This window comes from Dipodomys merriami, unplaced genomic scaffold, assembly GCF_024711535.1.
Source record: "Dipodomys merriami isolate MVZ:Mamm:240054 unplaced genomic scaffold, mDipMer1.0.p SCAF_27, whole genome shotgun sequence".
NCBI classification, from domain to species: domain Eukaryota; kingdom Metazoa; phylum Chordata; class Mammalia; order Rodentia; family Heteromyidae; genus Dipodomys; species Dipodomys merriami.
Window position 1 is genome coordinate 8,112,881 of NW_027204159.1, and position 13,011 is coordinate 8,125,891.

General features: G+C 38.8%; 1 protein-coding gene across 13 annotated transcripts in view; it reads left to right on the top strand.

Annotated features, from left to right (window-relative positions):
- Positions 1-10,315, top strand: part of LOC138837419 (protocadherin alpha-C2) — a 218,732-nt gene extending 208,417 nt beyond the window's left edge. For 12 of the 13 annotated variants that reach the window (XM_070036192.1, XM_070036195.1, XM_070036190.1 and 9 more), the window contains exon 4: positions 7,604-10,315. In XM_070036192.1, coding sequence (XP_069892293.1) covers positions 7,604-7,914 — 311 coding nt within the window. In that variant the 3' untranslated portion in view covers positions 7,915-10,315. The remainder of the gene's footprint in view (positions 1-7,603) is intronic. The other variant, XM_070036200.1, reaches the window with a different exon arrangement.
- Positions 10,316-13,011: the final 2,696 nt, after the last annotated feature.

Below are 13,011 nucleotides of genomic sequence, written 5' to 3' on the forward strand. Positions count from 1 at the left end.
GCGCTGTGGCTCAAGTGGTAGAGCGCTAGCCTTGAGCTGAAGAGCTGAGGGACAGTGCCCAGGCCCAGAGTTCAGGCCCCACAACCGGACCCAAAAAACAAAACCACACACACACAAAAAAACTATTATTGTATTTATTCACTTACTTGTCTTTTTCTCCCACTAACACTGTAATTCTCCAAGAATAAGGCCCCTATCCCAATAGTATTCATATCTCTATTCCTAATTCCTAGTATAATAGCTAATATATTATGCATAATATAATGAGTTGCATGACTAACAATGACTCCAGAAGCAACTATTATATCCATTTTACAGATGAGGAAATTATCAAGGCTAACCAAATAATATAGTAGAACATAGAAAGAAGAGTTGTGGAACTGTTGTTTAAACCCAGAGTCTTTGATATGTAGTGCAGTGTGTTTTCTACCGTGTCTTAGCTGTGTACCTCCTTCAGAGAGCCCTGGAAAGAGCGCCTTCCCTAGCAACCATTTCTAAGCTGGAAAACTTTACCTCTGGAAGCCCTCAGTGGCTCCCGGAAGCAGCAAAGCCTGATGGGAGGAGGGTCTTTGTAAAAAAGAGTTCTTGGAGGGGCCAGGAAGTTGGCTCTGTGATAGAGCACTTGCCTAGCATGCATGAGGCCCTTGGTTCCATTCCTCAGCACCATATAAGCAGAAAAAAGCTGGAAGTGATGCTTTGGCTCAAATGGTAGGGTGCTAGCCTTGAGCTGAAGAGCTGAGGCATAGCGCCCAGACCCAGAGTTCAGCCCCCACAACCGCCAAAAAATGAGTAGCCTCCTGCAATAGATTGTTAAAAGGGGAATTGGGTTCCTAGTGGATCACTATATACCTATTCTTTATTTCAGAGTTCCTGAATGTCAGACTTTATTCCATTTATTTATGAGCCTTGTCTCTCTTTAATGCTCACAATACCATTAGACAAATATTGTATCTTGTTTTTATGTATGAAAAAAAAATGGGTGATGAGAAGGCCAAGTGGTGAAGCTACAATTCTAACTCAAGGCTGTATGAGACTGAACCTACATTCTCTAAGCAGTCCCTTCCATGCAGAATATAATAGCCAGCTAAAGAGGGAGGATTTGAGAAGAGGCTATAAAGGGAAATTGTCCTCCCTAGATCCTGAGGACCTTAGCAATCAGAAAATAAGGTAGAGAAAAACCATGCAGCCTGAGCTCTGCTGGGTTGTGGGGGTCGTTGAAAGAAGAAATAGGATTTTTTTTTTAAGCTGACTGAAGATGTAGCCATTCCAGTGTTTGAATCTGGGTTTGCAGCACATGATGTCTTTGTACTCTTAACCTAGAAATGGCAGAGTTATTTTGGGCACAAAGCAAGAGCTGTAGCTTTAAAAATATGCCAAGTGTATTTCTCTCTTCCGCTTCAAGATTACAGAAAATGAGCCCAGCTGTGGCCTGAGGCAGCAAACAGTGGTTTAGCGCTTCTTCCAGATAACTCATCCCACCCAGTGAGTGAAACACTCAGGAATGGGCTGCTCCAGCCACCTGAGAGAATGGAAGAGGATCAGCCTTCTGCTAGCTAAGCCTGACTTCCAATCCATGTACCCACCCCTCTCCAGCTACTCTGGGGATCAAAATGCTATCTGTGATTGCAGTTCAGTTCTCTCTTGTCATTCATTCCTAAAGCTCCCCAAGAAGTTAAGGAAACAAAGTAACTGTTGGGTTATGGAGCCAGGAGTCAGTGAGAGAATAAATTTTCAGGTTCATTATCAAATAAATACCAGTATGATACAGTTCAAATCATCCTGCTGTGATTAAAGTCTTCAGATTTCTTATCTATAAACTAATAGTCCTTTAAATATAATATATAATTTTGATTATTTATGATAAGTTATTTAAATACACATAGGCAAAATACTCAACTGCTTGAATCAGGATAAGTAATCAATAGTCTTTAAAAAATGAATCTTCTGCTGTAATTATATTAGCAAGTTAAATTGAGTGAGGTTTTGCTTTGTGCCAATCACCCTGCCTTGTGCTGTGTAAGCATAATTACATTTAATCCTATAACAATCCTTTGAGTTGGGTACTATTATTATCTGCTTTGCAGTTGGAAACTGAGGGTAAGGGATACTAAATAATTTGCTGAACAGCACAAAACTTACATGATGTAGCTAGGTTTAAACCTTAGTATTCTGATTAAAGAGCTTAAATTCTTAAAGAGTACAGAGAGTGTGTGTTTCCCTTCCTTTGTTTCCACAAACAGTTCTTTCCACTGTCCAGAGAAGGATCAGGGAAATGCTTGCCCAGATGTTTCAGCTTTCTCCCTGTCTCTATGATCCTGGACCAAATTTGGATTTCAGACTGTTTCGTCGTGTACAGTGATTCTTTAGCTTAGCTTTGCCTAGTCCATATAGGGTAGGTGGGCGGTGCTGGCCTAGTGGGTCTCAACCTCCTCCCGTCCCCCCACCTCCAAATGGCGAGAAAGGGCGTGGAGACCAAACTGGTGAAATTTTACGACCTTGGTTTTCGATGGCTAGATGGCAGCTTTTATTTATTTATTTATTTTGCTTTTGCTAAGCATGTAGAATTTGCACAATCTCCTAAATTCTGAGAGAAAAAGATGAAATGGCTGTTGAAAGCCCGAGGGGCACAAAAGAAAACAGCTGCTTGAAAGAATGCAGTTGGCTGGGCCAAGTAGCCAAGGTGTCTAGAAAGAGGAAGAGGAGGCGTGTCCCTGTGCAGAAAGTCCCTGGAAGTTGACTGGCAGCCCCAGAATCTGCAGAGCTTCTTCGGGCCTTGACTCTTGCCCTGAGCAGCCAGAAGCAGCAGCCCACACGGGAGAACAAGCAGTCCAGGGGAGCTTGGCTGGCTGGGCCGGAAGCGTGTGTAATCATTTAATAGCTTTTGCTGGCTGTGCTCTGACTTAGCAGAGTGGGCGGTAGGCAGGCTCCGGAGTGCTGTCTGGCAAGGTAGGCCCCGGCTTTAATCAAAATGATGGGTTTTCTGGAAGTTCTTTATTAACCTCAGCGCTGAAATCTCAGAGTAACAAAAGGATGAATGGGGAGTGAAGGGGCGGGGCTGAGACCTGGAGACTGAGCTGTGATTTTCCTGACTTGTCACTGTGGCATCCACACCCTTCCCCCACCTCCACTTCTTTCAATTGATTCTAGTTTAGAGGCCCTTGCCTGCATCTCTGTCAAGCAGATAGGTAACAAAACAGTTAATAACCCTAACACCTGCCATACTTACGTTTTAGGGGTTTCAAAGGACTTCGGTATAAGGCCCACAAAGAGTCTCATAGCCAGAGACTGCTTAGATTGGAGGCCTAGGTTTCACCTTTAATATATCCATTGGTCTTTAAGTCCTCTCATCTATAAAACAGACATGGATGTTAGCCATACCTACTTCATATGGTTCTTGTGAAGACTGAAAGAGGAAAGCCATGGAAATTAGAAAATGCCTTCCTGGCCTTAGTAATTGTCCAAAGCAGCTCAGAATGGGGGGTTTCAAGGGGAGTTTTACAAGTGAAGCATCAGGACCTTCTTGGCATTTGGTTTTTCAACCACTTAGTCCCTCAGGCTCAAAAAAATTACTTGAAGTTGACACTTAATCTCCAAAAGGCAGTTTTTAAAGTACACAATGAAAATATATATGCTTTTCGGTTTTAAAAATTATTTTCATATACAAGTGATACATGTCAAGATCCTTCAAGTGCAGAAAATAGAATTCATGGCCTTGTAGTTTGGTTCTTTACATATATCCCTATATATTATGAAAAAATTAACAAGTAGTCATCCCCACAGAAAAATAATGTTTTATAATGATGATTATGTTCTTTTAAAACTTTTAAATCCTGTTGGACTGTAATCTGAATGTCTGCAAAGAGCTCTGTCCAAACATAGAGATTCCCCCTGTCTGTTTTAAATCCTCTTTCTAGGCTCTAAAAGGGCCTTTCATTTGGGTCTCAACTATATCTCATTCTTTTCTAAGAGTGAGCTAGATCTTGGGCGAGACCTGAGGGAGATCTCTGCTGGGAGAAAAGAGGAAGCACTGAAAGAACAAACATTTCCTCAGTTGAACAGTAGTTGAGACTGACGTTGGGCTGGAGTTTAGAACAGAATTAGTTCCTCATTCCTTTTTATCTTCTTCAAAAGGTAAACTGTGTATTGAATCTGCCTTAAAGACAGCATTTTATTGGCCAAGCTAGTCAAGGGTCTTCAGGGCTTTCAGCCAAAAAGAACTCAGGTTAAGGAGGTCAATAAATGTTGTTTATCAGATCCTTAAGCTATCTTTTCACCTCTGTAAGAGGGCAGATACTCCTCAGTCATTAGAGATGTTTTGCTTCCACCACAAAACCTGAGGTTAGGCACCTCATGGCACTTAAGGTGGGAGGGATTTGAGAAACCACCTTTTGTTATGCTCTGTAAACGCTGAATACCTGGATGATGCACCTGAATAGACCTCTGATTGCTTCTTGGAAGTTTGGCAGTCACAGACCTAAGAACCCTGGCAAAGGCCTGGGAAGCTCAGTGTAAAGAAGTTGATTAGCTCTTTGTAGTCCTGATGTGAAGAGGCCACTATGTCAATAGACATAGCTAAAATGTCCTCAAACTCCACAAATGAGTGGATCTCTGGGCTCTGCTTCTCTAGATGACAGCCCTGAGGCCTCATGTAATGGAGTCCTGGCTATGATTTGGACAAACAAACTCATTTTAGGCTCTTGTAAGGGCAACTAAAGACTTATGGGGTGGTTCTGAAACCCAATTCTAGGTCCCACATTAGAGGCTTTAAAATTGTTTCTAAATTTGTTGCTTTCATCTCTGTCTTTCAAAAACAGAGCTTTTATCTGAAAGGTTAACAGGTAGATTTTGGCTGAATTTAATGAAAGATTTGATTATCTTAGACAACTGAAACCAATTACCTAGCCTCAGAGAAAAAAAATACTCCTTGCCCCATCTTGATAATGTGATCAAGTCAACTCTGCCAGGGCAGATATGGTATAAGGGAAGGAGTTTAGTGGGGAGAAGAAATTTATTTCCTCTCCCTGTGCTTACAGTAAATTTACAGTATTTACCCCTCTTAGTCCCAAGAGCTGTGCCATATATAGTTAGCCATATGTGATACCATTTATGGAGCTCTTCCATTGTGCTAAGGATCGGGTTTAGCACTTTATATGCATTACCTCACTGACTTTAGGGACTCCAAAAGTACCATCTGTAGAGAGTTGTTGGAACTGCTGAAGAGGTACCATTTCCACTTCTCACAGCAGTATCTTTATTCATCCACCCAGCAAATATTTACATAACCAGTAGGACAGCAATTGTGCTAGGCATTGGTCATACAATAGTGAATAAATAGAAACCTATATTGCTTTGGTAGATCTTAGAGTGTTAGATACTACTGGGAGAAGGGACTACTATAGTCATAGAATGCCCCTCTGAGGAAATTACATTCATGCACAGACTTGAAGAATCTGTGTATTATATTATTATATTATGAGAGAAAGCAACTCCGAGCAATTTTTGAGGAACTGAAAAATACCTGTGTAGCTGGAGTAAAGTGGTAAGAGGAAGACTTGTAGATTTGGAGAATAAAAACCATCAGATTTCTTAAAAGAACTTAAATAGTTTAATAGAGTTTGACTTTTCTTAAGGCAGTAGAAAGCCTTTGCATCATTTGAAGCATGAAGATGATCTAATCTGATGTTATTTTTAAAGGATATTACTATATGTACACCATACTTCCATTTTTAAAAAGGGAGAATGACTTTAAAAAAAACTGGGTGGAAGATTAGAGAAAAGCAGAAACAGATTGTGCATGAAGGAAGCTATTGCTGTAATTTATATGAGATAATGACCTCCTGAAAAGAATGGAAAAGAAGAGGAAAGGAATCAAGATCAAAATGACAGATTTTGGTAATGTTATAAATGGAGAATGGAGAAGAAAGAAAAATGGAGAATATAGCTCTGACCTTCCTGGCTTAAGCAGTGGAGTAAGTGGGATACATTTACTGAGACTAGAGATTTAGAAAAGAATAGGTGAAAGGAAATCAAACCTGCATTTCAGATTCCCTCAGTTTGTGATTTCCCTAAAATTTCCAAGTAGAGATACCAGGTAAGCATGAGATTGGAACACAGAGAGATGTGGATTCTAAATAGAAATCTGTTCTTGTTAGCATATTTTAATATACTTTTTTTTCCCAGTCCTGTGTCTTGAACTTAGGGCACTGGTCTATCCCTGAGCATTTTTTGCTTAAAGTTAGTGTTCTACCATGGCTTTTTTGCTGGTTCATTAGAGATGAGTCTCATGGACTTTCTTACCTGGACTGGCTTTGAGTCATAATTCTCATATCTCAGCCTCTTGAATAGCAAGGATTACAGGCATCAGCCGTTAGTGCCCAACTTCTGAATATTTATTTTTAGGCAGAATCTCATTGTAGCCCAGGTTGACCTTGAACTCAAGATCTTCCTGCCTTTCCTCCTAAGAACTGAAATTGTGGATATTTATACCCAGGAACATGGGTGAAAAATCACAAAGAAGAGAATGTAGAGAAAGCTGAGGAGAGTTACGGTATAAACCCAACAAAGTGTCAACATGTTGATAGAGATAATAACCAGAAAGAAAGGTCAGGAAGATATTTGGGCTGTGGGGAAGACGCCTCTACAAAACATAGGAAGGTTAAGTTGAAGGCAACTAAGAAGAAGCAAGTACAAGAAACCTCTTTGCTCTTCTGTTTGCCTGAAGGCTGAATTTAGATTTTCAAAGAAAACATATCTTTACCTGTATCTACCAAGCAGAACAAAGTTTAACCATAGAAGACAGTTTGAAACAGCCTGGGGATAGTACCAAAAGATTTTATAGTAAAATTCTTAACTAGTCTTTGTATGGCATTTATTGATCTTACTGTAAGTTGCTGCCCATGGTACTCAAAGTCCTTTTTTTTTTTTTTTTTTTGTCTGTCAAATACTTTCAGCTAGAATTCAAAGCCACCTCTTTGGGAACTAGTCCTTTCCTCGCTGTGTTTTATGTATGTATGAAATGTAAGTGTTATGAAGCTTCTATTTGTTTACTCTTGTCATCTATCCTTTGTAACAGGGGTTCATTTGAACTAAAAAAAGATGTGGAGGTTCTACTACATGACAAACAATGCATGAATAGGTGTTTCAAGAGGAAATGACTCATGCTCCTAAAGAAATTAGTAAGATGAAGATTAAAATGTGATCATTGGTTTTGGAAATAGTATAGTGCAGCTTATGTGAACAGTGCTAAGAAAAATCAAACAAAAATTAGCGGTCAAGAACACTAAACTAGAAGAGACTGATAGTATAGGAACTAAGGAATGGAAAGAGCAGACCCAGACAATATCAAACTATAACAGAACATAAATGCTATTTGAGGATTAGTGTCAGATACATAAATGCTGCTGTGAGGTCAGAGGGTGTCAATGTCATTGCCAATGGGATCTCTTCCCCAGGCAAACCATTACTCTTTCTCTCCAGCTCTGACTTCTTCTTTAAATCATTGCTATGCTATATCTCATGGTTTCTTTGGGACATAGCTGTCTGGACAGCCTCTTAAATATTCTACATCGACTCTGTTATATATTTGTGATGTTTTGTTTTTCAGAACCAGAAGCAGGAGAGGTGTCCCCTCCAGTTGGTGCCGGTGTCAACAGCAACAGCTGGACCTTTAAGTATGGACCAGGCAACCCCAAACAATCCGGTCCCGGTGAGTTGCCAGACAAATTCATTATCCCAGGATCTCCTGCAATCATCTCCATCCGGCAGGAGCCTTCTAACAGCCAAATTGACAAAAGTGACTTCATAACCTTCGGCAAAAAGGAGGAGACCAAGAAAAAGAAGAAAAAGAAGAAGGGTAACAAGACCCAGGAGAAAAAAGAGAAAGGGAACAGCACCACTGACAACAGTGACCAGTGAGGTCATCAAATGGAAATAAGCCACTTAGCCAGTTTTTGTAATAATGGCAAATCTCTCCCATGTAGCAATTCCCTGCTCCTTTCTCCTACCCACATGAGCCCTCTTAGAGACCTCAGAAATCTGCAGAAAGTTCCCTGTGTCTGTCTAGGTCACAAATAACAGGTTTTGTCTTAAAAGCTTTCCTAAGTCTGGTGTTCTCTCTCGCTCTACACTCTGGCTTGTTTTTTGGAACTTAAAAAGCAGACCCAAGTATCCTTTCTTCTCCAACGCAAAAAAAAAAAAAAAAAAAAAAAAAGGCCTCCCAGCCATGTCAGTGAAAGTTGGACTCTCTTCCCTGAGCTCTGGCGATCCTGTCTTGATGGCACTTGCAGGGCAGGTTCAAAGGTTTTCAGATTGTTTGTGGCCAGTTGCTATGATGTAGCCACAACAAATGTTTGAGGACCAAATGTTGGCTGGAATGGGCCTGGTTAGACTAGTTTGCTCAAGAATGGCTGGGGAACAAAGGGAAATCATCATTCTGGAGGGGAAAAGGAAACAACTCAAAGAAGGACCAGACTTTCTAAATCTTACAACTCAAGAGGTGATGATCATCCTCTATCAGACAAAACTATCTCCACTGACAAGGCTTTAGGAGTCCCTAAAGTCTGTTGGCTGTGGTATCGTTGTACCTAAAACCATGTAATGCGAACCAACAGCTCAGTGTTTAACAGAAGGCCAGCCAGGGGCAACTGAAGCAGTTCTGATGTGTTTCCTGTACATGTCCTGTGCTCACTTTATTAAACATTCTTTTGCACACAATGTTTATGAAAAGGCAAGCTCCTTTTCCAACAATACATATGCAAAAGCAAAAGGAAAAAAACCCAACACCTCACTTTATGCTGTTTGTTGTTTGATAGATTTATTAAAAAAAAAAGAAAGTTTATAGCTATAAATCTCTAAAGAGAAATATGATGAATACAATTCCCCTGAACGTCCCTAAAAAGAGAATTCAGTCTACAGCCATTGAAATGATCATTGCTGCTACTGAAGTGCTTTAAGAGAATTGCCTGGAACATCTGTATTATACCGGCTACCTGCCAATCACAGCTTTACTCTTTCAGGTCACTCTGGGGCTCCCTCTTGCATGTATTAATTACTAATAAAAGAATCTTTCTCTCTCTCTTTTCTAAGAAAAATGATGTGCACTTTGAATACACAAACTTCTCTCAACTATAATATCAAGACCCAGAAATTGAAGAAAAAAATACTGTTTTCTCATCCATACAGTGAGCAGACTTTTCAGTCCTCTAATTCTGTGACTTGTCTTGGTGTGCTAGCCTACACCTTCTCTTTGATTTAGATTTCCTTTTTCATAACACTCTGAATTGCTAATCTTACTAACACCTATGATGTTACCTGAAATCAATCTCCCATATGTATGCTGTATGCTATTATAAGACTCCTGAAATATACTTACTCTGTGCTTGTGTATGTGAATGTTAATGCAACTATTACCTAGAGTGAACTTTAAGCTTTATTGTTGAATGTAATCCCATTATACTTCCTTTTGTACACCTGTGGAAAAGTGGAGTAGTGTTTTTTTAATCATTGTTAATCAGCTTTTGTGTATGAAAGACACAGTAAAATTTCTTTCTTAAATCAAGATATGGTGATTCAAGGAATTTTATTTGTGGTCAGCCAAGAGCTGTCTCTTGCCAAGACTCCTGTTGGCAAGAGGATGAATAGAGCTTTTTTTCTAGAAACAATTCTGGAATAAGTACTGAAGATATTCCCTGAGGGTGTTCAAGCACAAATTTTATGAATCTGACCTCTTGGAAGTTAGGAAACTTTGAAATTCGAATGCTGTCTGGAATATCAGCTCATGGGAAATAATAAAATTTACTGTCATCTTAAATAAGGCATTTTAATTTTGTTATGCACAGTTTAGAAGTTTGCTTAATTGTATTATCTATTTAAAAGTTAATATAAAAGAGGTAGGAGTCTGTTATAAAAAAAAGGCATTAAATCTCAAAAAAAGTGTCTTGTCTACTTCTAGCTTCATTCTCCCATATTTTGAAGGGTGTGTAACTTCAGCTCTGCAGGATTGCATGGGGTAAAACTTGTTGCAAACACATGTGAACCATTGCTACATTGTAGGTTGTAATCATTTTTGCCCCACTGAAGCCCATGTAACTGACCTTACGTGCCTTTTGAACTAGGAGAATCGGGCTAATTTATTAATGATGATAATTATAATGTATCTGTTCAGCACTTTTTAAATTTGCAGAAGTGCTTTCCAATCCATGTTAGTTACTAGTTATTACAGCTGTAAGGATAAAACACGTCATGTGGATTCATTTTTAATTGGTGCTATTGGTATTTCCTCTGTTATTGCTAATAAATGGAAAATGGTGGTATGAAAGCAATGGTGGTCATTTCTAAGTAGAGTAGAAGAAAATAGAACATGGATTATCATTAGCTATTACTACAAAAGAAGATTGCTGCAATATGAAACTTACTGTGTCAATCTCTGCCTGTCACTCTGGTTTTTATGTTCATCACTAAGGCAAAACATCAAAGGAATCAAAAATCAAACTGTCTCCATTATTGCTAAAATTGGCAGCTAAGAGGTTGCAGTTTTTTCCAAGTACACTGTTTTAGTCTTTAATAATCTCAGAAAATTAATTTTTTTTATCACTAGAGCTCTTATAGTCATCTTGTTCATTACCTTCTTTAGCTCTTGCACTTCTGTACAACTGGAAAGTAAAATAATGCCTCCAAGAAATTAACTTTTATTGAGTACAGAGTATATGCCAATCACTCTACTGGAAAGGTTCAGTTCATAGTACATGTTCTGTAACAAATAGATTAGATTGTCCTTCTGTAGTTAAAATTTTTGAACTTAGGCTTTATGCAATGGTTCTCAGCATGGAGGAATGTTGTCCTTAGGGGACATTTGTCTATTTCTGGATGCTACTCTGGCATTTATTGGGTAGAGTTCAGGAATGCTGTTACACCCTACAATACAGTGGATAGCCCCTGACAGCAAATAATTTCTAGATCTGAATGTCCATAGTGTGAAGACTAAGAAACCTTGAGAAAGAATGATCATATAATTTGTTTAGTTTGCTTTTACAAGTGTGTGTACACATGGGTTTGAACTTAGGGCCTTGTGCTGTTGATTGGCTTTTTGCTCAAGGCTCTATCTCTACCTCTTGAGCTACAGCTCTACTTCTGGCTTTTTACTGGTTAACTGGAAATAAGAATCTTATAGATTTATGTGCCCATGCCGACTTCAAACCTCAATCCTCAGATTACGGCCTTCTGAGTAACTAGGATTACAGGTATGAGCCACCAGCACCTGGACCACCAATGCCCAGCTGTTTATGTCACTTTTAAGGTGGAAAAGAAACCATTAATAATTACTCCAGGATTCAAGATATAAATAGAGATTGTATTTATAAATAGCCTGGAACAGCTCTGTCACTAACTAGACAGAGAGCTTTCTGTTTCTCAGTCTCCTTATTTCTAAGTAATAATTATAGGATAAGCCTTATATTTGTGGGGAAATTTTAGAAAGATAATCTCAAAAAGGTATTTTTTTTTATTGTGAGAATACCGTACAGAGGAGTTACAATTACATGGGCAAGATAACGAGTACATTTCTTATCAAGCATTGTTTCCTCCTCTTTGTTTCCCCTTCCCATCCCTTCCCATACTCAAAAAGGTTTTGAGCACCATGTCTGACACATTACAGTGGTCAATAAATCATTATTATCAATAATCCTTTCCCTTACCTCTTTATCATATATATATGTCTATTAGACTCAGGATACTTTCCTGTTGAGTAAAATGTGAATGAGAAATGATAAAATAAATCAATATAGAGTTGGAACAAAATATTCTATTGATTACTCCCCATTTTGCTCAACTCTGGAGGCAAAAAAAGCCAGTATGATAGCTCCTTACCTATTTTTATTCTGAATAACAACCATTGCAGTATTGGAGTGATCAATGTGTTCATAGCTTTTCCACTTCAGTGATCAATATTCTGAAAGCCAAGGACAAAGGGGGTTGAAGCCACCACTGCATGTTCAAACGAATAAATCTCAAAGGAGTCAAGTATGACAACTTCACAAGAAGGAGAGTCACTTCTAGCAACTTTTTTTGGCAGTTGAACAAAACATCTCTAGACTTGCCTAGCAAACTACAGGTAATAAAGAAGAAGTTAAGTCACATCTATCTTAACATATATAGTCCCAAATATATAGAACACAAGATTCACTCTTTAAAAGAACTCAATAAGTCAAATTCTAATGGCTCATACCTGTAAGGCTAGCTACTCAGGAGACTGTGATTGCACTTTAAAGCTAGCTTAGGCAGAAAAGTGCAGTATACTCAAATCTTCAATTAAATAGTAAAAAAGCTGGCCTGGAGATAAGGATCAAGTGATAGAGTGCCAGTTGTGAGCAAGAAGCTGAAAGCTTTGGCCCTGAACCCAAACTCTGTAAATATCACTAGAACCACCATCACCACACACACAATTACACATACACACACACACACACACACTTCTGTTATTCAGAAGTGAGTTTTAGTAAATGAGTAAGACACTGTCCTCCCTTAGAAACTGTGCCTACATAACAAATTTATTGTTGTAACCAGGTAGGTAAAGTACTTCTTGGTTTCTGTTTTCTTCAGAGGTTGATCCATGGAGATCACTTTTTTTGCCTGGTAGGCATGAAATCCTAAAGGTCTTTTGTTCTAATTAATCTGTGCACCTGTCTTTGAGTTTAAGCCCCTCTGAGAAGGCACTATTGGGGTTACTTCAACAATATACATTCTAGTCTGTATAAAAATGAAGAAGTGAAAAGGACATAAAAATGAAGAAACAAATAGAGAGGAATATAAAACTCATCAATTTTTTATATTATAAAATTATATCACTTCAGGGATCATGTATACACAAAGAACAGGAACAATTCAGAGAGCAGCTGGTTTAAGGACAGAGCTGGAAAAGAAATGGATCATTGACACATAAACACAAAGGAGGATTGATTAAATGACTCCTATTTTAGATGTTGCCTTCACTGCCTTTTATTTAGTATTATGTAGTAT